The sequence below is a fragment of the Zonotrichia albicollis genome, unplaced genomic scaffold, assembly GCF_047830755.1.
Source record: "Zonotrichia albicollis isolate bZonAlb1 unplaced genomic scaffold, bZonAlb1.hap1 Scaffold_195, whole genome shotgun sequence".
Taxonomy (NCBI): domain Eukaryota; kingdom Metazoa; phylum Chordata; class Aves; order Passeriformes; family Passerellidae; genus Zonotrichia; species Zonotrichia albicollis.
Genome location: NW_027428384.1, coordinates 16,214 through 42,945, shown reverse-complemented (window position 1 = coordinate 42,945; position 26,732 = coordinate 16,214). Strand labels below are relative to the sequence as shown.

Sequence of the window (26,732 nt, the reverse complement as noted above, 5' to 3'; positions counted from 1 at the left end):
CCCAAAATTCACCCCAAATTTCACCCCAAAAATCCTCTCCAGATTTACCCCGAAATCCCAAATTTCACCCCCAAAAAAACCCCAAATTTCACCCCAAAATTCACCCCAAAATCCCCAGAATTCACCCCAAAAATTACCCCAAAATTCACCCCAAAATTCCCAAATTTAACCCCAAAATTCACCTTAAAAATTTCCCCAAAATGTCCCAAAATCCCCAAATTTCACCCCAAAAAAACCCCAGAATTCACCCAAAAAACCCCCAAAATTCACCCCAAAATTTTCCCCAAAATGTCCCAAAATTCCCGAATTTCCCCCCAAAATTTGGATTTTCCGCAGCCTCGGAGGAGGAGGAAGAGGAGGAGGAAGGAGGGGGGAGGAAGGAGCGGCGGCGGACGGTGAGAAAATGGGAAAATTTGGGCAATTTTGGGGTTTTTTATTGAAATTTTGGGTTTTTATAATGAATTTATTTTATTTTTTATTTTATTATGTTAGTATCTTATTAATTTATAATTACTATTTTTGTAATTAATAATTTTCCCTTTTTTGGGTTTATTTTTTTCACTTTTTGTTCAAATTTTCTCTTTTTACAACCTCTAATTCTGTTTTTTTTTTTATTTTTTTAAATTTATTTATTTTAATTTATTTAATTTATTTAAATTCTCTAATTTTGGGTGAAATTTTCTAATTTTCAAGCCTAATTTTCCCTTTTTTGGGTTTATTTTTTCCACTTTTTGTTCAAATTTTCTCTAATTCTCTATTTTTAATTTTTTAAAATTTATTTATTTCAATTTAATATATTTAATTTATTTAAATTCTCTAATTTTGAGTAAAATTTTCCAATTTTTAAATGCAATTTTCCCTGTTTTGGGTTTATTTTTTTCAGTTTTTGTTCAAATTTTCTCTAATTCTCTATATTTCATTTTTCTTAATTTATTTATTTCAATTCAATTTATTTAACTTATTTAAATTTTCTAATTTTGGGTCAAATTTTTCCAATTATTAAGCATAATTTTCCTTTTTTTGGGTTTATTTTTTTCCACTTTTTGTTCGAATTTTCTCAATTTTTTATTTTTTTTAATGTATTTATTTGAAAATTTATTTATTAAATAAATTAAATTTATTTATTTTTTAGTTTATTAATTTAATTGATTTAAATTCTCGAATTTTGGGTGAAATTTTTCCAATTTTGGCTGAAATTCTCCATTTTTTTCCCGCCAGACCCGCTCGGCCCCGCCCCCAGGCCCCGCCCCCGAGTCAGGCCCCGCCCCCCGGCGCCGTCGCTCCGCCCCTTCCTCGGGCCCGCAGGGGGAGGAGGAGGAAGAGGAGGAGGAGGAGGAAGACGAGGAGGAAGAGGAGGAGGAAGAGGAGGAAGAAACCCCAAAATCCTCCGAAATCGCCCCAAAAAAACCGGAAACGGGGGGCGGAGCCAACCCGGGGGGCGGAGCCTGAACCCAACCAGAAAGAGGCGGGGCTTAAACAGGAAGAGATGGAGACAAAACCGGAAGCGGAGCCCGAACAGGAAGTAGAGGCTAAACAGGAAGCGGAGAGCAAACAGGAAGTGGAGAGCAAACAGGAAGTGGACGCCGAACAGGAAGTGGATGCCGAACAGGAAGTGGAGGTTAAACAGGAAGTGGAAGCCAAACAGGAAGTGGAGGATTCCCCTCCCCCCCCAGCGGGGGCAGCCCCTCCCCTCCCTCCCTGCAAGGGGCGGGGCCTGAGAAGGAGGCGGAGCTTCCGGCGGAGGGGGAGGGGCTCCGAAAAGAGGAAGAGGAGGAGGAGGAGGAAGAGGAGGAGCCCCTCCCCCCCCTGCTGAGCGCTGAGGCCCCGCCCCCTTCTCGCCCCTCCCCCCTCCCTCCTCTTCCTCCTCCTCCTCTTCGGCCTCGTCCGCTCCCCCCTCCCCCCACGGGGGCGGGGCTCAGGTGAGTGACAGGGAAAACAAAAAGGGGGCGGGGCTTAAAGGGGGAGGCGAATCAAGCCACGCCCACCACGGGCTGAAGGTGCAAGGTGGGATATGTAAATGTGCTGAATATGCAAATTGCCATATGCAAATGTGCTGAATATGCAAATTGTGTCCCCAGGAGGGGGAGGGGCAGCGCGGGGACGGCCCCCAGGAGGAGAGGTGAGTGGGGGAGGGGCGGGAATGGGGAAATTGGGGGAAAAATGGGAAAATTTGGGGAATTTTGTGGAAAATTTGGGGATTTTGGGAAAAAGTGAGGAATTTTGGGGAAAATTTGGGGGAAATTAGGGGGATTTTGGGAAAAAATGGAGGAATTTTGTGGGAAAATTGGGAAAATTTGGAGGAATTTATGGGAAATTTAGGGAAAATTTGGGGGATTTTGGGAAAAAATGGAGGAATTTTGTGGGAAATTTGGGGGATTTTGTGGAAAATTGAATTTGTGGGGAAATTGGGAAAATTTGGGGGAAATTTGGGGGATTTTTGGGAAAAATGGAGGAGTTTTGGGGGAAAAATTGGGAAAATTTGGGGGATTTTGTTCGAAAATTGAGGAATTTGTGGGAAAATTTGGGAAAAAATTGGGAAAGTTTGGGGGGTTTTGGCAAAAAATGGAGGAATTTGTGGGAAAATTTGGGGTATTTTGAGGCAAATTTAGGAATTTTTGGAGAAATTTGGGGAAAATTTGGGGATTTTGGGAAAAAATGGGGGAATCTTGTGGGAAAATTGGGGAAGTTATGGGAATTTTGGCAAAAAATGGAGGAATTTGGGGGAAAATTTGGGGGAAATTTTGGGGGATTTTGGCAAAAAAATGGAGGAATTTGTGGGGAAAATTTTGGGGAAATTTTGGGAAAAAATGAGGAATTTTATGGAGAATTTTGGGAAAATTTGGGGGATTTGGAAGAAATTGAGGAATGTGTGGGAAATTTGGGGTAAATTTGCCAAAAATGAGGATTTTTGGGGAAATTTGAGTAATTTTGGGACAACTCTGACGGATTTTGTGGGAAATTTGGAGAAATTGGAGAATTTTGGGGGGATTTGAGAGGAAAATTTGGGGGAAAATTGGTGAGTTTTTGGGAATTTGAGGGAATTTTGGGGTCTGGGGGGTCCTGGTGGAATTTTTGGGGAATTTTTGGCATTTTTGGTGTCCCTGAATTGGGTCTGGGGTGGATTTTGGGGTAAATTTGAGGAATTTTGGGGATTCTGGGGTCTCTAATGGGTCTGGGGTCGTTTGTGGGGGTCCTTTTTTGGGTCAGGGGTGAAATTTTGGGGGAATTTTGAGGAATTTTGGGGTTTTTCGGTCCCTAATTGGGTCTGGGGGCCGCGGTGGGCGTGCCCTGCCCATATATGGCAATCCCGGGCACTCCCAACCCCGCCCGCTCATTAGCATAACCCCGCCCCCTCATTCTACATAAGGACATAACCCCGCCCCTTTTTAACTCCTTACACAGCAGCTCTGCTGTTCCTAAACCACGCCCTCCCCGCGTGCTGATTGGCTGGGTTTTTCCTTACCACGCCCCCCTCGGCGTCGCCTATTGGCCACGCCTGGCGGTTCCGCCTCCTCTGCGGCGCGGGGCATGCTGGGATCGCGGCAAGATGGCGGCGCCGCCCGGCTGCGGCCGCCCCGCACAATAGCGGGGGGGGGAGGGGGCGCGGGGTGAGGCGGCAAAAGCGGAAAAAATGGGAAAAAATGGGAAAAAAGGGGAAAAATGGGGAAAAGTGAGGGGGGAGCGGGGCGGGGAACGCGGGAGGGAGGGAAAGGGGGCGGCGGGAAGGCGGGAAATGGGGAGGGGGTCGTGAGGGGAGAGGGGGAAAATGGGATTTTTGTGAGGGGGAAAATAGGGATTTTTGAGGGAGAAATCGCGATTTTTGAGCGAAAACGGAGATTTCTGAGGGAAAAGGGGAGGGTTTTGTGGGAAAAATGGGGATTTTTTTGGATAATATGAGGGTTTTGTGAGAAAACCGGGGTTTTTGTGAGGGGAAATGGGGATTTTATGAGGGGAATAGTGCGGGTTTTGTGGGAAAAATGGGGATTTTTGTGGGGAAAGTGGACTTTTGTGTGTGAAGAATGATGATTTTTGAGGGGAAAAAGGGGGAATTTGTGCATAAAAGATGTTTTTGAGGGGAATTTGTGAGGAAAAAGGGGGAAAAAGTAAAGGCGGGAAATGAGGAGGGGGTCGTGAGGGGAGAGGGGCTCGAGGGGAAAATTGGGATTTTTGTGAGGGGAAAATTGGGATTTTTAACGGAAAAACGGGGATTTGTGTGGAGAAATCACGATTTTTAAGGGAGATGTGTGGGGTTTTGTGCGGAAAATGGGGATTTTTGTGGGGAAAATGAGGGTTTTGGGAGAAAAGCGGGGTTTTTGTGAGGGAAAGGGGGGATTTTTGTGGGAAAAATGAGGATTTTTGAACGGAAAAAGGGGATTTTTGTGGGAAAAGTGGATTTTTGTGTGTGAAAAACGATGATTTTTGAGGGAAAAAAGGGGAATTTGTGCATAAAAAGATGTTTTGAGGGGTTTTGTGGGGAAAAAGTGGCGGGAAATGGGCAGGGGGTCGTGAGGGGAGAGGGGAAAATGGGATTTTTGTGAGGGGAAAATTGGGATTTTTGAGGGAGAAATTGCGATTTTTGAGGGAAAACGGAGATTTCTGAGGGAAAAGTGGAGGTTTTGTGGGAAAAATGGGGGTTTTGTGTAAAATGAGGATTTTGAGCGAAAAATGGGATTTTTGTGAGCAGAAAAATGGAATTTTTGAGGGGAAAAAAGGATTTTTTTTAGGAAAAATGCTGTTTTGAGAGAAAAATGGGGATGGTTCTTTGGGGAAAATTGGGTTTTATGAGGGAAAATGGGGATTTTTGTGGAAAAATGGGAATTTTTGGAGGTGAAAATGGAGATTTTTAAGGGAAAAAAGGGGAATTTGGGGAACTTTAAAGGTTAAACTGGAATTTGGCGGGGAAAATTCGGATTTTATGTGGGAAAGTGGGGGTTTTTGAGGGAAAATTTGGATTTTTGGGAAAATAGGGATTTTGTGAAGGGGAAAATGGGGATTTTTATGAGGGAAAATGGGATTTTGTGAGGAAAATGAGGATTTTTGAGGGAAAATGTGGATTTTTTGGGGAAAATGGGAATTTTTGAGGGAAATTAGGGATTTTTAGGGGAAAATTGGGGATATTTGAGGAAAATTGGGGATTTTTAGGGGAAATTGGGGATTTTTTGGGGAAATTGGATTTTTTGGGGGAAATTTTGGGGATATTGTGGGTAAATTGGGGATTTTTGGGGAAATTGGGGTTTTTTTGGGGAAATTGGGGATTTTTAGGGGAAATTGGGTGTTTTTTGGGGGAAAATTGGGTGTTTTTGGAAAATTGGGTTTTGGGGGGAAAATTGGGGTTTTTTAGGTGAAAATTGGGGATTTTTTTGGGGAAAATAGAAATTTTTTGGGGGAAAATTGGGGATTTTTTTGTGGAAAATTGGGGATTTTTTGGGGGAAAATTGGGGATTTTTTGGGGGAAATTTGGTGTTTTTTGTGGGGAAAATTTGGGGATTTTTTTGTGGAAATTGGGTATTTTTTAGGGGAAAATTGGGGATTTTTTGTGGGGAAAATTGGGGATTTTTGGGGAAAATTGGGGGATTTTTTAGGGGAAAATTTGGAATTTTTGTGGGTAAATTTGGGGGATTTTTGAGGGGAAATTGGGGATTTTTTAGGGGAAAATTGGGATTTTTGGGGGAAATTGGGGGAGTTTTTAGGGGAAATTGGGGATTTTTGAGGGGAAAATTGGGTGTTTTTGTGGGGAAATTGGGGTTTTTTGGGGAATGGGTTTTTGTGGGGAATTGGGGAGTTTTAGGGGAATTGGGGATTGTTTTGGGGGGAATTTGGGGTGTTTTTAGGGGAAATTGGGGATTTTTTAGGGGGAAATTGGGGGATTTTTTAGGGGAATTGGGGTTTTTTGTGGGAAATTGGGGTTTTTTGGGGAAATTGGAGATTATTTTGGGGGGAAATTGGGATTTTTGTGGGTAAATTGGGGTTTTTGTTGGGGTAAATTGGGGGTTTTTTGGGGGAAATTAATTTTTTTGGGAGAATTGGGAATTTTTTTTGGGGGGAATTGGGGATTTTTGTGGGTAGAATTGGGGATTTTTTGTGGGTAAAATTGGGGGATTTTTTTGTGGAAAATTGGGTATTTTTTAGGGGAAATTGGGGATTTTTGTGGGGAAAATTGGGGATTTTTTTGTGGAAATTGGGTGTTTTTTGGGGGGAAATTGGGTGTTTTTGTGGGAAATTGGGGATTTTTTAGGGGAAAATTGGGATTTTTGTGGGGAAATTGGGATTTTTGTGGGGTAAATTGGGATTTTGAGGGGGAAATTGGGGATTTTTTTGTGGAAATTGGTGTGTTTTTTTGGGGAAATTGGGTGTTTTTGTGGGGAAATTGGGGATTTTTTAGGGGAAAATCGGATTTTTGAGGGGAAAATTGGGGGATTTTTGTGGGGAAAATTGGGGATTTTTTTTGTGGAAAATTGGGTGTTTTTTGGGGGGAAAATTGGGGAGTTTTTAGGGGAAAATTGGCATTTTTATGGGAAAAATCGGATTTTTATGGGGGGAAAAAAATTCCCAAAAATCCCCAAAAAATTCCTGAAAATCCCCAAACCCCCCAAAATCCCCTAAAACCTCTAAAATTCCCCAAAATTCCCCCAAATCCCCCCAAAAAAGCCCCAAACGCTCCGATTTTGGCCCCCCCAGCTCGGAGCCGGCGCCGCCCATGGAGCCGGGAGCCGCCCCAAGCCCCGCCCCCCCCGAGGTAACCATGGCAACCACGGGAGGGGGCGGGGCCACGGCGGGAACGGGGAGGGTGCTGAAAGGGTGGAGGGGGCGGGGCTAAGGAGGGGGGCGGGGCCAAGGGGAGGGAGGGGGCGGGCAAAACCAAAATCCCCAAATCGGGGGGGGGGGGTGGGGCAAAACCTGGGGGGGTTTGGGACCTGAAAATGGGGATTTGAACCCAAATTTGGGATTTTTAACACAAAATTTGGGATTTTTAACCCAAAATTGGGGATGTGAACCAAAAATTGGGATTTTTAATGAAATTGGGAATTTAACACAAAAGGGGGAATTTTTACCCAAAATTAGGATTTTTAATCTCAAAATTGGGAATTTTTACCCATAATTTGGGATATTTAATCCAAAATTGGGGATTTTTAGCCCAAAATTGGGATTTGAACCCAAAATTGGGATTTTTAACCCAAAAATTGGGGATTTTTAACCCAAAAATTGGGGATTTTTAAACGAAAATTGGGAATTTAACACAAAAGGGAAATTTTTAACCCAAAAATTGGGGATTTTGAACCCAAAATTGGGATTTTTAACCCAAAATTTGGGATTTTGAGCCCAAAATTTGGGATATTTAATCCAAAATTGGGGATTTTTTACCCCACGATTGGGGATTTTTTAACCCAAAATTGGCGGGGTTTTAACCCAAAATTGGGATTTTTTTCCCCAGGATTGAGAGGGATTTTCCCCTGAATTTTAATTTTATACGTTCCCCACAAAATTGATTTTTTTCCCACAAAATTTAGGTTTAATCCTCCAAAAGTTGGGATTTTTTCTTTTCCCAAAAAAAATTGAATTTTTTCCCAAAAAATTGGGATTTTTTCCCCCAAAAATTTAGGTTTAACCCCCAAAAATTTGGATTTTTTTCCCCAAAAATTAGATTTAATCCCCCAAAAATTGGATTTTTTTTTCCCAAAAAATTGGGATTTTTTCACAAAAAAATTCAATTTTTTCCCAAGAAAATTTAGGTTTTACCCCCCAAAAATTGGGATATTTTTTTTTTTCCCAAAAAATTAGGTTTAATCCTCGAAAAATTGGGATTTTTTTCCCCAAAAAAATTGAATTTTTTCCCAGAAAATTTGAGGTTTTTTTCCCCCCAAAAAATTGAATTTTTTCCCAAAAAAAATTGAATTTTTTCCCAAAAAAATTTAGGTTTAATCCCCCAAAAATTGGGATTTTTTTACCAAAAAATTGGGATTTTTTTTCCCCAAAAATTTAGGTCTAATTCCCCAAAAATTGGGATACTTTTTTTCCTTAAAAATACTGAATTTTTTCCCAAAAAATTGGGATTTTTTTCTCAAAAAAATTGAATTTTTTCCCAAAAAATTGGGATTTTTTTCCCAAAAAAAATTGAATTTTTTCCCAAAAAATTGGGATTTTTTCCCCCAAAATAATTGCATTTTTTCCCAAAAATTGGGATTTTTTTTCCCAAAAAAAATTGAATTTTTTCCCAAAAAAATTGTATTTTTCCCCAAAAAATTGGGATTTTTTTCCCCAAAAATTGAATTTTTTCCCAAAAAATTGGGATCTTTTTTCCCCCAAAAATTAGGTTTAATCCCCCAAAAATTGGGATTTTTTTTTCCCAAAAAAATTGAATTTTTCCCAAAAAATTGGATTTTTTTTCCCCCAAAAAAATTGGAGTTTTGCCCAGTAAATTGGGATTCTTTCCCCAAAAATTTAGGTTTAAACCCCCCAAAAATTGTGATATTTTTTTCCCCAAAAATTTGGATTTTGTTTTCCCAAAAAATTGGGATTTTTTCACAAAAAAAATCAATTTTTTCCCAAGAAAATTTAGGTTTTACCCCCAAAACTTGGGATTTTTTTTTCCCCAAAAATTAGGTTTAATCCCCCCAAAAAATTGGGATTTTTTTACCAAAAAATTGGGATTTTTTTCCCCAAAAATTTAGGTTTAATCCCCCAAAAATTGGGATTTTTTTCCCCCCAAAAAATTGAATTTTTTCCCAAAAAATTGAGATTTTTTTCCCAAAAAAATTGAATTTTTTCCCAAAAAATTAGGGGTTTTTTCCCCCAAAAAATTGCATTTTTTCCCAAAAAATTGGGATTTTTTTCGCAAAAAAAAATTGAATTTTTTCCCAAAAAATTGAGATTTTTTTCCCAAAAAATTGAGATTTTTTTCAAAAAAAAATTGCATTTTTTCCCAAAAAATTGGGATTTTTTTTCCCAAAAAAATTGAATTTTTTCCCAAAAAATTGGGATTTTTTTCCCCAAAATTTGTGGTTTTTTCCCAAAATTTTGTGGTTTCTCCCCAAGCCTGGGCCCCCTCCCCTCCCCCACCCCCCGGACCCCCCACACGTCTCTTTTTTGGGCACCCCCAGCGGAACCTTCCGGAACCCCCCAAAATCGGAGCTCGGAACCTTCCGAAACCCCAAAAAGGCCCCAAAAAGGAGCTCGGGAGAACCAAAAACCCCCCAAAAATGCCCCAAAAATCCGGGGCAAAAACGGACTCAGAAATACCCCAAAAATGGCAAAATTGGGGCAAAAATGGACCCAGAAATACCCCAAAAATTGGGGCAGAAACGGACTCAGAAATACCCCCAAAAACGGCAAAAATTGGGGCAAAAATGGATTCAGAAATACCCCAAAAACGGCAAAAATTGGGGCAGAAATGGACTCAGAAATACCCCAAAAATGGCAAAAATTGGGGCAGAAATGGACCCAGAAATACCCCAAAAATGGCAAAAATTGGGGCAGAAATGGACTCAGAAATACCCCAAAAACGGCAAAAATTGGGGCAAAAATGGACTCAGAAATACCCCAAAAATTGGGGCAAAAATGGACTCAGAAATACCCCAAAAATGGCAAAAATTGGGGCAGAAATGGACCCAGAAATACCCCAAAAACGGCAAAAATTGGGGCAAAAATGGACTCAAAAATACCCCAAAAATTGGGGCAAAAATGGACTCAGAAATACCCCAAAAACGGCAAAAATTGGGGCAGAAATGACCCAGAAATACCCCAAAAACAGCAAAAATTGGGGCAGAATGGACTCAGAAATACCCCAAAAATTGGGGGCAAAAATGGACTCAGAAATACCCCAAAAATGGCAAAAATTGGGGCAAAAATGGGCTCAGAAATACCCCAAAAACGGCAAAAATTGGGGTGGACTCGAAAAAAGCCCAAAAATGGCAAAAATTGGGGCAAAAATGGACCCAGAAATACCCCAAAAATTGGGGCAAAAGCGGACTCAGAAATACCCCAAAAATGGCAAAAAATTGGGGCAGAAATGGACTCAGAAATACCCCAAAAACGGCAAAAATTGGGGCAGAAACGGACTCAGAAATACCCCAAAAATGGCAGAAATTTGGGGCAGAAATGGACTCAAAAACGCCCCAAAAACGGCAAAAATTGGGGCAAAAATGGGCTCGAAAAAAGCCCAAAAATCAGCAAAAAATGGACTCGAAAAACCCCAAAATCAGCAAAAATTTGGGGCAGAAATGGACTCGAAAAACCCCAAAATGGCAAAAATCTGGGGCAGAAATGGACTCCAAAAACGGCAAAATTGGGGAACAGAAAACGCCAAATTTTGCAAAAATTGGGGCAAAAATGGACTCGAAAAAAGCCCAAAAATCAGCAAAAAATGGACTCGAAAAAGCTCAAAATCTGCAAAAATTTGGGGCAAAAGTGGACTCAAAAAACCCCAAAACAACAAAAATTTGGGGCAGAAATGACTCGAAAAAGCCCAAAAATCAGCAAAAAATGGACTTTAAAAACTCGAAAATCTGCAAAAATTTGGGGCAGAAATGGACCCAGAAAAACCCTGAAAATGCCAAAAATGGAGGAACAGAAAACCCCAAAATCTGCAAAAATTGGGGCAAAAATGGACTCGAAAAAAGCCCAAAAATCAGCAAAAAATGGACTCGAAAAACCCCAAAAATGACAAAGATTTGGGGCAGAAATGGACTTGAAAAACCCCAAAAATGGCAAAAATGGAAGAACAGAAAACCCCAAAAATGACAAAAATTTGGGGCAAAAATGGACTGGGAAAACCCAAAATCTGCAAAAATTTGGGGCAAAATAGACTCAGAAAAACCCCAAAATCTGCAAAAAGTGCAGCAAAAACGGAACGCGAAAAACCCCAAAAAATGGGGCAAAAATGGACTCAAAAAAAGCGTAAAAATGGGAAAAATCGGGCGCAGAAAACCCCGAAAACGGTGAAAATGGAGGAACAGAAAACCCCAAATTCTGCAAAAATTTGGGGCAGAAATGGACTCGGAAAAGCCCAAAAATGGCAAAAAATTGGGCAAAAATGGGAGAAATTGGGGCGCAGAAAACCCCAAAAACGGACTCGGAAAACCCCAAAATCTGCAAAAATTTGGGGTAAAATGGACTCAGAAATACCCCAAAAATGGCAAAAACTGCAGCAAAAATTGACTCGAAAAAGCCCAAAAACGGGAAAAATTTTGGGCAGAAATGGACTCGATAAAGCTCAAAATGGGAAAAATTGGGGTACAGGAAACCCCAAAATCTGCGAAAATCTGGGGCAGAAACCGACACGGAAATACCCCAAAAATGGCAAAAAATTGGGCACAGAAAACCCAAAACGGCAAAAATTTGGGGCAGGAATGGACTCCAAAAATGGCAAAAATGGTGGGAACAGAAAACCCCAAAATCTGCAAAAATTGGGGCAAAAACGGACTGAGAAAAAGCCCGAAATCTACAGAAATTTGGGGCAGAAATGGACTTAGAAAAACCCCAAAAAACGGCAAAAATCGGGACAAAAACGAACTCGAAAAAGCCCAAAAAATGGGAATAATTGGAGCGCAGAAAACCCCAAAATCTGCAAAAATTGGGGCAAAAATGGACTCAGAAAAACCCCAAAAATGGCAAAAATCGGAGCACAGAAAACCTCAAAAACAGCAAAGATTTGGGCAAAAATGGACTCGAAAAAAGCCCAAAAATCAGCAAAAAATGGACTCGAAATCTCCCAAAATCTGCAAAAATTTGGGGCAAAAACGGACTCAGAAATATCCGAAAAAACGGCAAAAATTGGGGCACAGAAAACCCCAAAATCTGCAAAATTCGGGGCAAAAATGGACTCAAAAAACGGCAAAAAAAAGGGAAAAGAAAACCCCAAAAACGGCAAAAATTGAAGTAAAATGGACTCGAGAAAAACCCAAAAATCAGCAAAAAATGGGGCAAAAAATGGACTGGAAAAACCCCAAAATCTGCAAAAATTGAAGCAAAAATGGACTCGAAAAAAGCCCAAAAATCAGCAAAAAATGGACTCAAAAAACCCCAAAATCTGCAAAAATTGGGCAAAAACCAACTCGAAAAAGCCCAAAAATTCCGTTTTTTATGGAAGAAAAATGGACTGGAAAAGCCAAAAAAAATTCACTTTTGGGGCAAAAATGGACTCCAAAAAAAACCCAAAATTGGGGAAAATGGACTCGAAAAAGCCCCAAAATTTCATTTTTTTGGCATCCAAAGACCCCAAAATCTTCGTTTATGGAGAAAAAAACGGACTCGGAAACACCAAAATCAGCAAAAAAGGACTCAAAAAACTCCAGAATTTTATTCATGGAAGAAAAATGGACTCGAAAAACCCAAAAAATTCATTTTTTTGGGGTAAAAACGGACCTGGAGACCCCAAAATCTTCATTTTTGGAAGAAAAACGGACTGGAAAAAAACGCCAAAAAATTTCATTTTCAAGATGAAAAACCCACCTGGAACCTCCCCCAAAAAAATTCCAATTTTGGGGTAGAAGACGGAATTTTATTCGTGAAAAATTTCGTTTTTTGGGGCAGAAAAATCGACTCGGAAACCCCAAAAATTTCATTTTTTTGGGGTGAAAAATGGACTTTCAAAAATTCCCATAAAAAGTAGAAAAACGGAGCTGCAACCCCCAAAAATTCCCCCATTTACTGGAGAAGAAAAATGGACTTGGACACCCCCAAAATTTCATTTTTTAAGGTGAAAAAAAGACTTTAAAAACCCAAAAAATTCTGACTTTAAGGCGAAAAACCTACTTTAAAAAACCACCAAAAATTTCGTTTTTTGGAACTTTAAAAACCCCCAAAATTTCTGTTTTTAACACCTAAAAAAGGACTGGAAAAAAACCCCAAAAATTCGATGTTTTGGGGGCGACGTTTGGATTTTTTGGGGTGAAAAATTCGACTTTTGGGAGCTCCCCCCCCACCCAACCAACGCTGCCGTGACTCCGCCCCCTCGCGCCAAATATGGAAGTGTGGGCGGGGCTTGGGGAGGGAGGGGGGAGGAGCTTGAAGCTCCGCCCCCTTTGTTAACACCACGCCCCCCCCTCTCCTTTGACCCCTCCCCCTTCCTCCTCCTTGGCCCCGCCCCCGTCTCTCCCCAGGCCACGCCCAGGGGCTTCAAGAGGAAGATTGCGGTGCTGTGTGAGTGGGCGTGGCCTGGGAAAAGGGGGCGGGGCTTTGATGCAAAAGGGGTTTGAGGGGTGCGGGAGGGGTTTAATATGAAAATGAGGGGGCGGGGCTTTAATTCTCAAGGGGTTTTGGGGTGTGGGCGGGGTTTAATATGGAAATGAGGGTGGGGCTTGTGGAAGAGGGGCGGGGCTTTGATTCAAAAGCAGTTTTAGGGGTGCGGGAGGGGTTTAATATGGAAATGAGGGGCAGAAATTAAGGGAAAAGGGCGTGGCTTTTATTCTAGAAGGGTTTTAAGGGTGTGGGAGGGGTTTAATATGGAAATGAGGGGCGGGGCTTTATTTCTGAAGTGGATTTAAGGGTGTGGGAGGGGTTAATATGGAAATGAGGGGGCGGGGCTTTAATTCTGAAGGGGTTTCAGGGGTGTGGGCAGGGTTTAATATGGAAATGAGGGGCGGGGCTTGTGGGGAAGGGGGCGGGGCTTTTGTTCTGAAAGGGTTTTGGGGTGTGGGAGGGGTTTAGTATGGAAATGAGGGGGCGGGGCTTTAATACTGAAGGGTTTTGGGGGTGTAGGAGGGGTTTATTATGGAAAATGAGGGGCGGGGCTTAAGGGAAAGGGGCGTGGCTTTAAAGGTGAAGGCTTTGGGGTGTGGGAGGGGTTTAATATGGAAATGAGGGGCGGGGCTTTAATTCTGAAGGAAGTTTAAGGGTGTGGGAGGGGTTTAAAATGGAAATGATGGGCGGGGATTTAAGGAAAAGGGGCGTGGCTTTTATTCTGAAAGGGTTTTAGGGGTGTGGGAGGGGTTTAATATGGAAATGAGGGGCGGGGCTTAAAAATTTATTACGGTTAAATAGAAAGGGGTTTATGGGCGTGGGCGGGGTTTAATATGAAAATGAGGGTGGGGGAAGGGGCGGGGCCCTAATGGGAAATAAGTAAGTTAAAATGGGGGTGGGAAAGTGGGCGGGGTTTAATATGCAAATGAGCTGCAGGGAATAAATGAAAATTAATGGCGTTAAATGGAAAGGGATTTGGCAGCGTGGGCGGGGTTTAATATGGAAATGAATGGGAAAGGGGCGGGGCTTGAATGGAGAGGGGGTTGAGTGTGGGCGGGGTTTAATATGAAATGAGGGTGGGGAAAGGGGCGGGGCTTGATTGAGAAAAGTGCAATTAAGGTATATAGGGTTGAATATGCAAAATAGGCAAAGGGGGCGTGGCCAAATAATGATGGGTCAGTGGTGTATGCAAATGAAGTGGGCGTGGCCATGGGGGATTTAATCAGTAATTAAGAATTACAGCAGGTGTGGGTTTAAAGTGGGAGGGGCTCAATTAAGTGATAAAAGTATTTAATTAAGGAGGTAATTAAGGGTTAATTGGGTAATTAATTATGCAAATTAAGGGCTGAAGCTTGTGCAGCTGAGCGCTAATTAAAGGCTAATTATTAATAATAATTATCAATAATAATTATTAGTGATTGAGTTGAGTGCTAATTAATTGAATAAGTACCTAAATTAAGGTATTAATTAACTAATTAGCATGAATTATCAGCAGGGGGAGGGGTCACAAATTTAGGGATTAATAATATAATTAACGGCTAATGACGGTAATAAATAATTAATTACTGCTATTAATTGGCAGCAAGGGACAGCGTGGATTTGGACAAGCGCTAATAAACCAAATAATAAATTAATTAAGGGCTTATTAACGTATTAATTAGTTAAATTTAAGGTGATTAATTAATTAATTGCCAGCCCGGAGTGAGGCCAGCATTGGAGGCTGCTAAATAAGCGGCGTTATAATAATTAATAATTAATAAGTAAAACCAAAGGGCTAATTAATTTATTAATTAATTAATGGGGGTGTTAATTAGAACCAGGGGCGGCCTGGACTGGGTAGGGGGATCTGATAACGCCTTAATTAATTAAATTAAAGGCTGAATAGTTGAATTAGTAAGTAAATTATTGAGTAATTAACAGGGTGATTAGTTAATTAATTGTGTTAATTAGCAGCCAGGGGCGGACGGGGGCGGGGTTTGCATGGGGGGGGGGGTCACTAAATAATGGGTAAAATAATAAAATAATACCGTAATTAACGGCTAATTAGGGGGATAATAATTAATTACCGGTGTTAATTAGCAGCCAGGGGCAGACAGGGGCGGGGTTTGCATGGGGGGGTGGTCACAAAGTAATGGGTAAAATAATAAATTAATGATGTAATTAATGGCTAATTAGGGGGATAATAATTAATGACCGGTGTTAATTAGCAGCCAGGGGCGGATGGGGGTGGGGCTGGCATGGGGGCGTCACTAAATAATATAAAAAATAATAGAATAATAATGTAATTAATGGCTAATTAGGGGGATAGTTAATTAATGAGCGGTGTTAATTAGCAGCCAGGGGCGGATGGGGGCGGGGTTTGCATGGGGGGCGTCACTAAATAATATAAAAAATAATAGAATAATAATGTAATAATGGCTAATGAGGGGGATAGTTAATTAATGAGCGGTGTTAATTAGCAGCCAGGGGCGGAGCCGAGCCGGAAGGGGGCGGGGCTGGCACGGGGGCGTCACTAAATAATATAAAAAATAATAGAATAATAATGTAATAATGGCTAATGAGGGGGATAGTTAATTAATGAGCGGTGTTAATTAGCAGCCAGGGGCGGAGCCGAGCCGGAAGGGGGCGGGGTTTGCATGGGGGCGTCACTAAATAAATTAAAAAATAATAGAATAATAATGTAATAATGGTTAATGAGGGGGATAATAATTAATGACCTGTGTTAATTAGCAGCCAGGGGCGGAGCCGAGCCGGAAGGGGGCGGGGCCAACGCGGGGGGGCCCCGGAAGCGGCGCTGGGGGGCGACGGCCCCCAAAAAACCCTCCATCAGCATCAGCACCGACTCCCTCAAGGTGGGCCCAATTAATTAAAATTAACTCATTTTAATTAACTTTAATACTTAAAATATAATTCCTAAATTTGGAGCAAAAATCCCCGTTTTTTTCCCTTTTTTTTCCGATTTTTTATGCGAAAATTTGCATTTTTTTCACTTAAAAAACAAATTTTTTTCTCGTTTTTACCCCAAAAACTCTTTTATTTCTTCACGTTTTTAACCCAAAATAAATTTTTATTTAAATTAAATTTAAAAATTTATTTAATAAATACAATAATTCAATTAAATTTAATTAAATTAAATTCAATTATTAATAAATTAAGCTTAATAAATTAAATTTAGTTAAATTATTCGCATTTTTTTTCACCTAAAAATCAAATTTTTTTCTCATTTTATTAGCCCAAAAACTCTTTTATTTCCTCGCAGTTTTAACCCAAAATAAATTTTTATTTGAAATAAATTAATTAAATTAATTTAGTAAATATAATAAATTAATTAAATTTAATAAAATTAAATTTAATTATTATTAAATTTAATAAATTAATTTTTTTTAAATTATTTGCATTTTTTTCACCTAAAAATCAAATTTTTTTCTCATTTTTTTAGCCCAAAAACTCTTTAATTTCCTTGCGTTTTTAACCCAAAATAAGTTTTTATTAAAATTAAATTATTAAGTAAATTTAAAAAAATACAGTAAATTAATTAAGTTCAATAAAATAATTTTAATTGTTATTAAATTAAATTTAATAAATTAAGTTTATTTAAATTATTCGCATTTTTTTCACCATTTTTCCCATTTTTATTTTCGATTTTCCATAATTCCCCCCAAATATTTCATTTTCCAAAAAAATTCTTTTTCCCCCATTTTTCTTTTATTTCCCAGAATGTTCCTAAACTTCAAATTTTTCCAAAAATTTTTCAGAAACTTTCAGATTTTTCCGTTATTTCCCTAAATCTTGCTTTATTTCCCCCGAAAATTTAAATTTTTTTTCCTTTTTTCTCCACCCTTTTTCTACGATTCCACCCCAAAATTTTACTTTTTTTTTACATTTTTCCACATTTTTTTCCCCAAATTTTTGTTCTTTTTCCTATAAAAAATTCAAAAATTTTTTAGAGTTTTCCCAATTTTCCCGTTTTTTCCCTGTAAATTTTTCAGATATTTTTAATTTTTTCCATTATTTCTCCAAATTTTTTTTTTCCCCTCTAAAATTCAAAATTTTTTCTCTTTTTTCTCCTCTTTTTTCCACAATTCCTTCCCAAAATTTTGCATTTTTTCCACTTTTTTTTCCCAAATTTTTTTTTTCTTCAGTTTTTGTTCTTTTTCCTATAAAAAATTCAAAAATTTTTTAACATTTTCCCAATTTTCCCGTTTTTTTCCTGTAAATTTTTCAGAAATTTTTAATTTTTCCCATTATTTCTCCAAATTTTTTTTTTCCCCTCTAAAATTCAAAATTTTTTCTTTTTTTTCTCTCCTTTTTTCCACAATTCCACCCCAAAATTTTACTTTTATTTTGACATTTTTCCACATTTTTTTCCCAAATTTTTCTTCTTTTCCCTCTAAAAAATTCAAAAATATTTTAAAACCTTCCCAATTTTCCCGTTTTTTTCCCTGTAAATTTTCCAGAGATTTTTAATTTTTCCCATTATTTCTCCAAATTTTTTTTTTCCCCTCTAAAATTCAAAATTTTTTCTTTTTTTCTCTTCTTTTTTCCACAATTCCACCCCAAAATTTTGCAATTTTTCCCTTTTTTTCCTCAAATTTTCATTTTTTTCCCCCAAAACTTTTCTTTCTCTTCCCATAAAAAATTAAATTTTTTAAATTTTCCCAATTTTCCCGTTTTTCTCCCCATTTCCCAGAGCCTGATCCCCGAGATCCGCGCCGGGGGAGGGGCGGAGCCTCTGGAAGGGGGCGGGGACAGCCCCGCCCTCATGGGGGAGGGGCCTGAGCCCGACGGGGGAGGGGAGGGGCCGGACAAAGGGGGCGTGGCCTCCTCCAACGCCGGCTCCGCCCCTGGGGCGGGGCCAACCCTGCTGCTCCCCTCCCCCCACCTGAAGATCTGCAGGACTGTCACTCAGGTCAGGCCACGCCCACTCTGCTTTAAGCCCCTCCCACTCCCTTTTAAACCCCTCCCTTTTCCCATTTAGCCCCCCCCTTTGCAATTTAAGCCCCCACCCACTTTAACCCCTCCCCTTTTGCTTTAATTCCTCATTAAGCCCCTCCCCTTTCCCTTTAAGCCCCTCCCCTTTTCCCATTAAGCTCCTCCCTTTTCACATTAAGCCCCTCCCACACGCTTTGCGCCCCTCCTATTTTAGCCCCTCCCCAAATTTAAGCTCCTCCCCTTCAATGTCTCTTTAAGCCCCTCCCCCTTTAAGCCCCACCCTCTTACCAAGCTCCTCCCTTTTAAGCCCCACCCCTTATAGCCACGCCCTCTAATTCAGCTCCCCCCATTTAAGCCCTTTAAGCCCCTCCCCTTTTCCGTTAAGCTTCTCCCCCACTACCTAAGCCCCGCCCCTTTTAACATAATCCCAGTTTAAGCCCCACCCCCTATTATTGAGCCCCTCCCCATTTTTAATCTCCAAGCCCCGCCCCTTTCTATGGAACTCCACCTTGGCCTTAAGCCCCACCCCTTCCCTTTAAGCCCCACCCCTTCTTTTTAAGCCCCACCCCTTGCCTTTAAGCCCCACCCCCTTTGCTGAAACCTTCCTCGTCAAGCCCCGCCCCATTTTCATTAAGCCCCGCCCCTTTTCCAGGTGGTCCCCGCCTCATTGGGCGAGAACGGGCGGGGGGAAGGGCAGGAGGAAGAGGAGGGGGAGGAGAGCGACGAGGGGCGGGGCCAGGACAAGCCCCTCCCACACGCCGGGCAAGCCCCGCCCACCACAGCGCCATCGGCGGGAGGAGGGGGAGGGGCCAACGCAGGCCCCGCCCCTCCTGCCCCCAGCAGCCACGCCCACCCTGGCAGAGGGGGAAGGGAAAGGAGGTGAGTGGGGGCGGGGCTGAAAGGGGGAGGGGCTAAAAAGTGGGAGGGGCCTAAAGGGATTGAATAATGATGGGAGGGGTTAAGTTAATTTCAAAAACAAAAATCTCCAAAAAAAAGTGATGTCATCCTGAAGCTCCGCCCCCCTGTCTTGGAGGAGCCCCGCCCCTTTTTGGCCGCAGGGTCTTAATAAAAAAATCCCAAAAATCCCCAAAAAATCAAAATAAATCCCAAAAAATTCGGGATTTTTTGGTGATGATGTCATCGCTAAGCCCCGCCCTTCTGCAGGCGAGGCCCCGCCCCCAATTCCCCCCCTGGTGGCCACAGGGCTTCACTAAAATCTCAAAAAATCCCCAAAAAATCAAAATAAATCCCAAAAATCTCGGGATTTTTTTGTGATGATGTCATTGCTAAGCCCCGCCCCCAAACCCTCCCTGGGCGCCCCCTGGTAGCCGCAGGTCTTCACTAAAACCTCCAAAAATCCCCAAAAAATCAAAATAAATCCTAAAAATTTCGGGATTTTTTGGTGATGACGTCATCACTAAGCCCCGCCCCTTTCTGCAGGCGAGGCCCCGCCCCCTCGGCGCCCCCAGCCCCCCCCCCTGGCGCTCGGGGGCGCTGCTGCTCCCGGTGGACGAACCCGTGCGGGCGGCGCCGCGCCCCTCCCCCCCCCGGCAGCGCCCCTCCCCCATCGTGCACCTCTGCAACCTGGTAATTAACGGGATTTGGGGGAAAATTTGGGAAAAAATTGGGGGAAAATTTGGGGAAATTTGGGGATAATTTGGGGGAAAAATTGGGGAAAATTTGGGGGAAATTGGGAAAAAATTGGGGGAAAATTTGGGGGAAATTGGGGAGAAATTCAGGGAAAATTCGGGTAAAATTGGGAAAAAAGGGGGGAAATTTTGGGATAGTTTTGGGGAAAATTTGGGAAAAACTCCGGGAAAAAATTCGGAATAATTTGAGAGAATTTGGGGATAATTTGGGGGAAAATTTGGAGAAAATTTGAGAAAGTTGGGGAGAGAATTTGAGACAAATTCAGGAAAATTTGAGGGAAGTTTGGGGAAAAAATTCGGGGAAAATTTGGGGGAAATTGGGGAAAAGCTTGGAGGGAAATCCGGGGAGAATTTGGGAGAAATTCAGGGAAAATTGGGGAAAATTCAGGAAAAATTTGGGGATAATTTGGGAGAAATTCGGGAAAAAATTGGGGAAAAATTTGGTAAAATTGGGGGAAGAACTTGGGAGAAATTCAAGAAAATTTGGAGGTAATTTGGGGAAAAATTCGGGGAAAATTTGGGGGAATTGGAGAAAAATGAGGGGAAAACTTGGGGAAAAAATTCGGAATAATTTGAGAGAATTTGGGAAAAATTCAGAGGAAATTTGGGGACAATTTGGGAAAATTGGGGGTAGAATTCGGGAGAAATTCAGGGAAATTTGGGGGTAATTTGGGGAAATATTCAGGCGAAATTGGGGAAAAATTTGGGGAAAATTCGGGGAAAATTTGTGGAAAATTGGGAAAAAATTCGGCGATAATTTGGGAGAAATCCGGGAAAAAATTGGGGAAAAGTTTGGTAAAATTGGGGGAAGAACTTGGGAGAAATTCAAGGAAATTTGGAGGTAATTTGGGGAAAAATTCGGGGAAAATTTGGGGGAAATTCGGGAAAAATTTGGGGGCATTTAGGAAAAATGAGGGGAAAACTCAGGGAAAAATTTGGGGAAAATTGTGGGGAGAATTTAGGGAAAATTTGGGGGAAATTCAGGCAAAATTTTGGAATATTGGGGGGAGAATTTGGGAGAAATTTGGGGGAACTTCGGGGAAAATTTGGGAAAATGAGGGGAAAAATTGGGGGTAATTTCAGGGGAAATTCATGGAAAATTTGCGGAAAAATTTGGGGGAAATAGGGGGGAAATTTTGGGAAAATTAGGGGGAGAATTTGGGGAAAATGAGGGGGAAACTCAGGCAAAAATTCGCAATAATTTGAGAGAATTTGGGAGAAATTCAGAGGAAATTTGGGGATAATTTGGGGAAAACTTCGGGGCAGTTTGGGGAAAATTGGGGGTAGAATTCGGGAGAAATTCAGGGAAATTTGGGGATAATTTGGGGGAAAATTGGGGGGGAAATTGGGGAAAAACTCGGGGGAAATTTGAGGAAAATTGGGAGAAATTGGGAAAAAATTCGGGGATAATTTGGGAGAAATTCAGGAAAAAATTGGGGAAAAATTTGGTAAAATTGGGGGAAGAACTTGGGAGAAATTCAAGGAAATTTGGAGGTAATTTGGGGAAAAATTCGGGGAAAATTTGGGGGAAATTTGGGAAAAATGAGGGGAAACCTCAGGGAAAAATTCAGGGAAAACTTGGGGAAAATTTAGGGGAAATTCAGGCAAAATTTGGGAACATTGCGGGGAGAATTTGGGAGAAATTTGGGGGAACTTCAGGGGAAATTTGGGGGAAAATTCGTGGGAAATTTGGGGAAAAACTGGGGGAAATACGGGGGAAATTTTGGGAAAACTTGGGAAAAATAGGGGGAGAATTTGGGAGAAAATCAGGGAAATTTTGGGGGAAAATTATGGAAAAAATTCGGGGGGAATTTGGGGAAAATTTGGGAAAATTTGGGGAACATTTGGGAGAATTGGGGGGAAAATTTGGGGAAAATAGGGGAAAAATTCAGTGGAAATTTGGGCCAATTAGGGGAAAATTCAGAGAAAATTTTGGAGAAAGTTGGGGAAAATTTAAGCAAAAATTGTGGAAAATTGTGGCGAGAATTTGGGGAAACTTCAGGAAAAATGCAGGAAAAAGTTGGAGAAATTTGTGAAAAATTCAGGGAAAATTTAGGGGGTTTTAGGGAAAACTTGGTGGAAAATTTAAAATAAACTTGGAGAATATTCAGGGGAAACTTGGGGAAAATTCAGGAAGAATCTGGGAAAAGTTGGGGGAAAATTTGTGGAAAAATTGTGGAAAATTTGGGGGGTTTTGGAGAAAATTCTGGGAAACATTGGGGAAAATTCGGGGGGAATTTGGGGAAAATTTGGGCAAATTTAAAGAATATTCTGGGAAAATTTGGGGGAAATTGGGGAAAATAAAGGGGAAAATTTGGGCAAATTTGAAGAAAATTCATGGAAAATTTGGGGGAAAATTTTGGGAAAAATTGGAGAAAAATTTGGAGAGAATTTGGGTGGGAAGGGGAATTTTTGGGTTTTTTTAAAGGCGTTTTTTGGATCATTTTTTGAAAATTTTGGGTCTTTTTTTGGCTTTGGGGAAAGAGAATTTTTGGGGTTTTTTTGGGGAATTTTTGGGGTCATTTTTTGGGTGGAAAAGGAAATTTTTTTCCCCATTTTGGCCAATTTTCACCCAAATTTTTGGGGATTTTTTGGGGGTGTGGCCTCACCTGACCACACCCCTTTGCGAGACCACACCCCTTTGCTTGACCACGCCCCTTTTTGTGGCCACGCCCCCTTTTCCAGGTGCGTCCATTCACGTTGGGGCAGCTGAAGGAGCTGCTGGGCCGGACCGGGCGCCTCAAGGACGACGGATTCTGGATCGACCGCATCAAATCTCATTGTTTTGTCACGGTAAACACCCAAAATCCGCAAAATTCACCCCAAAAAAATTTATTTTATCGAAAAAAAAATCAAATTTCCTGAAAAAAACGGCGAAATTTGGCGAAAAAACGACGAAATTTGGGCGAAAAATGAAGATTTTAAAGGGGAGAAACCATCGAGGTGGCGCCCCCTGGTGGACAAGGGAACTCGAATTAAAAACCCAAAAAATGCCCAAAAAATGCCCAAAAATGCCCCAAAAATGCCCAAAAATTTAACCAAAATTCACCTGAATTTTTACAAAAATCCTTGAAAAATTTTAGGATAAATTTTGAATTTTTCAAGAATTGATTTTTAAAATTAATTGGTGTTTTAAGCACAATGGGTTCTGAATGGAGCGCATCAAATCTCACTGCTTTGTCACGGTAACCACCCAAAATCCACAAAATTCACCCCAAAAAAATTTATTTTATCTAAAAATAAATCAAATTTCCTGAAAAAACGGCGAAATTTGGTGAAAAAACGGTGAAATTTGGGCGAAAAATGAAGATTTTAAAGGGGAAAAACCATCGAGGTGGCGCCCCCTGGTGGACAAGAGAACTCGAATTAAAAACCCTAAAAATGCCCAAAAAATGCCCAAAAATTTCACCAAAAATTCCCCAAATTTTTACAAAAATCCTTGAAAAATTTTAAGGTAAATTTTCAATTTTTCAAGAATTGATTTTTAAAATTAATTGGTGTTTTAAGCACAATGGGTTGTGAATCGAGCCCATCAAATCCCACTGCTTTGTCACGGTAACCACCCAAAATTCACCAAATTCACCCCAAAAAAATTTATTTTATCGAAAAAAAATTCAAAGTTCCTGAAAAAACGGCGAAATTTGGGCGAAAAATGAAGATTTTAAAGGGGAAAATCCATCGAGGTGGCGCCCCCTGGTGGACAAGAGAACTCGAATTAAAAACCCCAAAAATGCCCAAAAAATTCCCCAAAAATTCACTAAAAATTCACCAAAAATTCACCAAAAATTCCCCAAATTTTTACAAAAATCCTTGAAAAATTTTAGGATAAATTTTAAATTTTTCAAGGATTTATTTTTAAAATTTATTGGTGTTTTAAGCACAACGGGTTCTGGATCGACCGCATCAAATCTCGCTGGTTTGTCACGGTAAAAAACCCAAAGTCCACAAAATTCACCCCAAAAAAATTTATTTTATCGAAAAAAAATTCAAATTTCCTGAAAAAACGGCGAAATTTGGTGAAAAAAAGGCGAAATTTGGGCGAAAAATGAAGATTTTAAAAGGGAAAATCCATCGAGGTGGCTCCTGGAAAACTCGAATTGAAAACCCCAAAAATGCCCCAAAAAATTCACCAAAAATTTACAAAAGTCACCCAAATTTTTACAAAAATCCTTGAAAAATTTTAGGATAAATTTTGAATTTTTCAAGAATTGATTTTTTAAATTAATTGGTGTTTTAAGCACAGTGGGTTCTGGATCGACCGCATCAAATCCCATTGTTTTGTCACGGTAAACACCCAAAATCCACCAAATTCACCCCAAAAAAATTCATTTTATCTGAAAAAACGGCGAAATTTGGTGAAAAAACGGCGAAATTTGGGCGAAAAATGAAGATTTTAAAGGGGAGAAACCATCGAGGTGGCGCCCCCTGGTGGACAAGAGAACTCGAATTAAAAACCCAAAAAATGCCCCAAAAAATGCCCAAAAATTTCACCAAAAATTTCACCAAAAATCACCCAAATTTTTACAAAAATCTTTGAAAAATTTTAGGATAAATTTTAAATTTTTCAAGAATTGATTTTTAAAATTAATTGGTGTTTTAAGCACAATGGGTTCTGGATCGACCGCATCAAATCCCACTGTTTTGTCACGGTAAAAAACCCAAAATCCACCAAATTCACCCCAAAAAAATTCATTTTATCTGAAAAAACCTCAAATTTCCTGGAAAAACCGCGAAATTTGGTGAAAAAACGGCGAAATTTGGGCGAAAAATGAAGATTTTAAAGGGGAAAATCCATCGAGGTGGCGCCCCCTGGTGGACAAGAGAACTCGAATTAAAAACCCAAAAAATGTCCCAAAAATGCCCAAAAATGCCCCAAAAATGCCCAAAAATTTCACCAAAAATCACCCAAATTTTTACAAAAATCCTTGAAAAATTTTAGGATAAATTTTCAATTTTTCAAGAATTGATTTTTATAATTAATTGGTGTTTTAAGCACAATGGGTTCTGGATCGAGTGCATCAAATCCCACTGGTTTGTCACAATACCGACCCAAAATCCACCAAATTCACCCCAAAAAAATTCATTTGATCCAAAAAAAATTTAAATTTCCTGAAAAAACGGCGAAATTTGGCGAAAAAAACGGCGAAATTTGGGCGAAAAATGAAGATTTTAAAGGGGAAAAACCATCGAGGTGGCGCCCCCTGGTGGCCGGGAAAACTCGAATTAAAAACCCAAAAAATGCTCAAAAAATTCACCAAGAATTTCACCAAAAATCACCCAAATTTTTACAAAAATCCTTGAAAAATTTTAGGATAAATTTTAAATTTTTCAAGGATTTATTTGTAAAATTATCTGGTGTTTTAAGCACAATGGGTTGTGAATGGAGCCCATCAAATCCCACTGCTTTGTCACAGTACCCACCCAAAATCCACCAAATTCACCCCAAAAAAATTCATTTGATCTAAAAATAATTAAAATTTCCTGAAAAAACGGTGAAATTTGGTGAAAAAACGGCGAAATTTGGGCGAAAAATGAAGATTTTAAAGGGGAAAATCCATCGAGGTGGCGCCCCCTGGTGGCCGGGAAAACTCGAATTAAAAACCTTAAAAAATGCCCAAAAAATTCACCAAAAATTTACAAAAATCACCCAAGTTTTTACAAAAATCCTTGAAAAATTTTAAGGTAAATTTTCAATTTTTCAAGAATTGATTTTTAAAATTAGTTGGTGTTTTAAGCACAATGGGTTCTGAATGGAGCGCATCAAATCCCACTGCTTTGTCGCGGTAAACACCCAAAATCCACAAAATTCACCCCAAAAAAATTCATTTTATCAAAAAAAAATTCAAATTTCCCGAAAAAACGGCGAAAAAAACGGCGAAATTTGGGCGAAAAATGAAGATTTTAAAGGGGAAAAACCATCGAGGTGGCTCCTGGAAAACTCGAATTAAAAACCCCAAAATGCCCCAAAAAACTCCCCAAAAATTCACCAAAAATTCACCAAAAATCACCCAAATTTTTACAAAAATCCTTGAAAATTTTAGGATAAATTTTGAATTTTTCAAGAATTGATTTTTAAAATTAATTGGTGTTTTAAGCACAATGGGTTCTGGATCGACCGCATCAAATCTCGCTGCTTTGTCACGGTAAACACCCAAAATCCACCAAATTCACCCCAAAAAAATTCATTTTATCAAAAAAAAAATTCAAATTTCGTGAAAAAACGGCAAAATTTGGTGAAAAAACGGCGAAATTTGGGCGAAAAATGAAGATTTTAAAGGGGAAAATCCATCGAGGTGGCGCCCCCTGGTGGACAAGAGAACTCGAATTAAAAACCCCAAAAATGCCCAAAAAATGCCCAAAATTTCACCAAAAATTCCCCAAATCTTTACAAAAATCCTTGAAAAATTTTAGGATAAATTTTGAATTTTTCAAGGATTTATTTTTAAAATTAATTGGTGTTTTAAGCACAATGGGTTCTGAATGCAGCGCATCAAATCTCATTGTTTTGTCACGGTAAACACCCAAAATCCACAAAATTCACCCCAAAAAAATTCATTTGATCTAAATATAATTAAAATTTCCCGAAAAAACGGCGAAATTTGGCGAAAAAAACGGCGAAATTTGGGCGAAAAATGAAGATTTTAAAGGGGAAAAACCATCGAGGTGGCGCCCACTGGTGGACAAGAAAACTCGAATTAAAAACCCAAAAAATGCCCCAAAATTTAACCAAAAATCACCCAAATTTTTACAAAAATCCTTGAAAAATTTTAGGATAAATTTTAAATTTTTGAAGAATTCATTTGATCTAAAACAAACTAAAATTTCCCGAAAAAACGGCGAAATTTGGTGAAAAAACGGCGAAATTTGGGCGAAAAATGAAGATTTTAAAGGGGAAAATCCATCGAGGTGGTGCTGGGAAAACTCGAATTAAAAACCCTAAAAATGCCCCAAAAAAATTCACAAAAAATTTATAAA

At 39.9% G+C, this 26,732-nt stretch overlaps 1 protein-coding gene across 1 annotated transcript in view; it reads left to right on the top strand.

Moving 5' to 3' along the window:
- Positions 1 to 26,732, top strand: part of LOC141727688 (uncharacterized) — a 42,360-nt gene that overhangs the window by 5,343 nt on the left and 10,285 nt on the right. The window contains exons 4-15 of the mRNA XM_074533964.1: positions 337 to 395; positions 1,219 to 1,438; positions 1,646 to 1,919; positions 3,420 to 3,608; positions 6,679 to 6,736; positions 13,098 to 13,137; positions 15,907 to 16,028; positions 17,867 to 18,085; positions 18,761 to 18,987; positions 19,273 to 19,312; positions 19,549 to 19,695; positions 22,443 to 22,550. Of these exons, the coding sequence (XP_074390065.1) occupies positions 337 to 395; positions 1,219 to 1,438; positions 1,646 to 1,919; positions 3,420 to 3,608; positions 6,679 to 6,736; positions 13,098 to 13,137; positions 15,907 to 16,028; positions 17,867 to 18,085; positions 18,761 to 18,987; positions 19,273 to 19,312; positions 19,549 to 19,695; positions 22,443 to 22,550 (1,703 nt within the window). The remainder of the gene's footprint in view (positions 1 to 336; positions 396 to 1,218; positions 1,439 to 1,645; positions 1,920 to 3,419; positions 3,609 to 6,678; positions 6,737 to 13,097; positions 13,138 to 15,906; positions 16,029 to 17,866; positions 18,086 to 18,760; positions 18,988 to 19,272; positions 19,313 to 19,548; positions 19,696 to 22,442; positions 22,551 to 26,732) is intronic.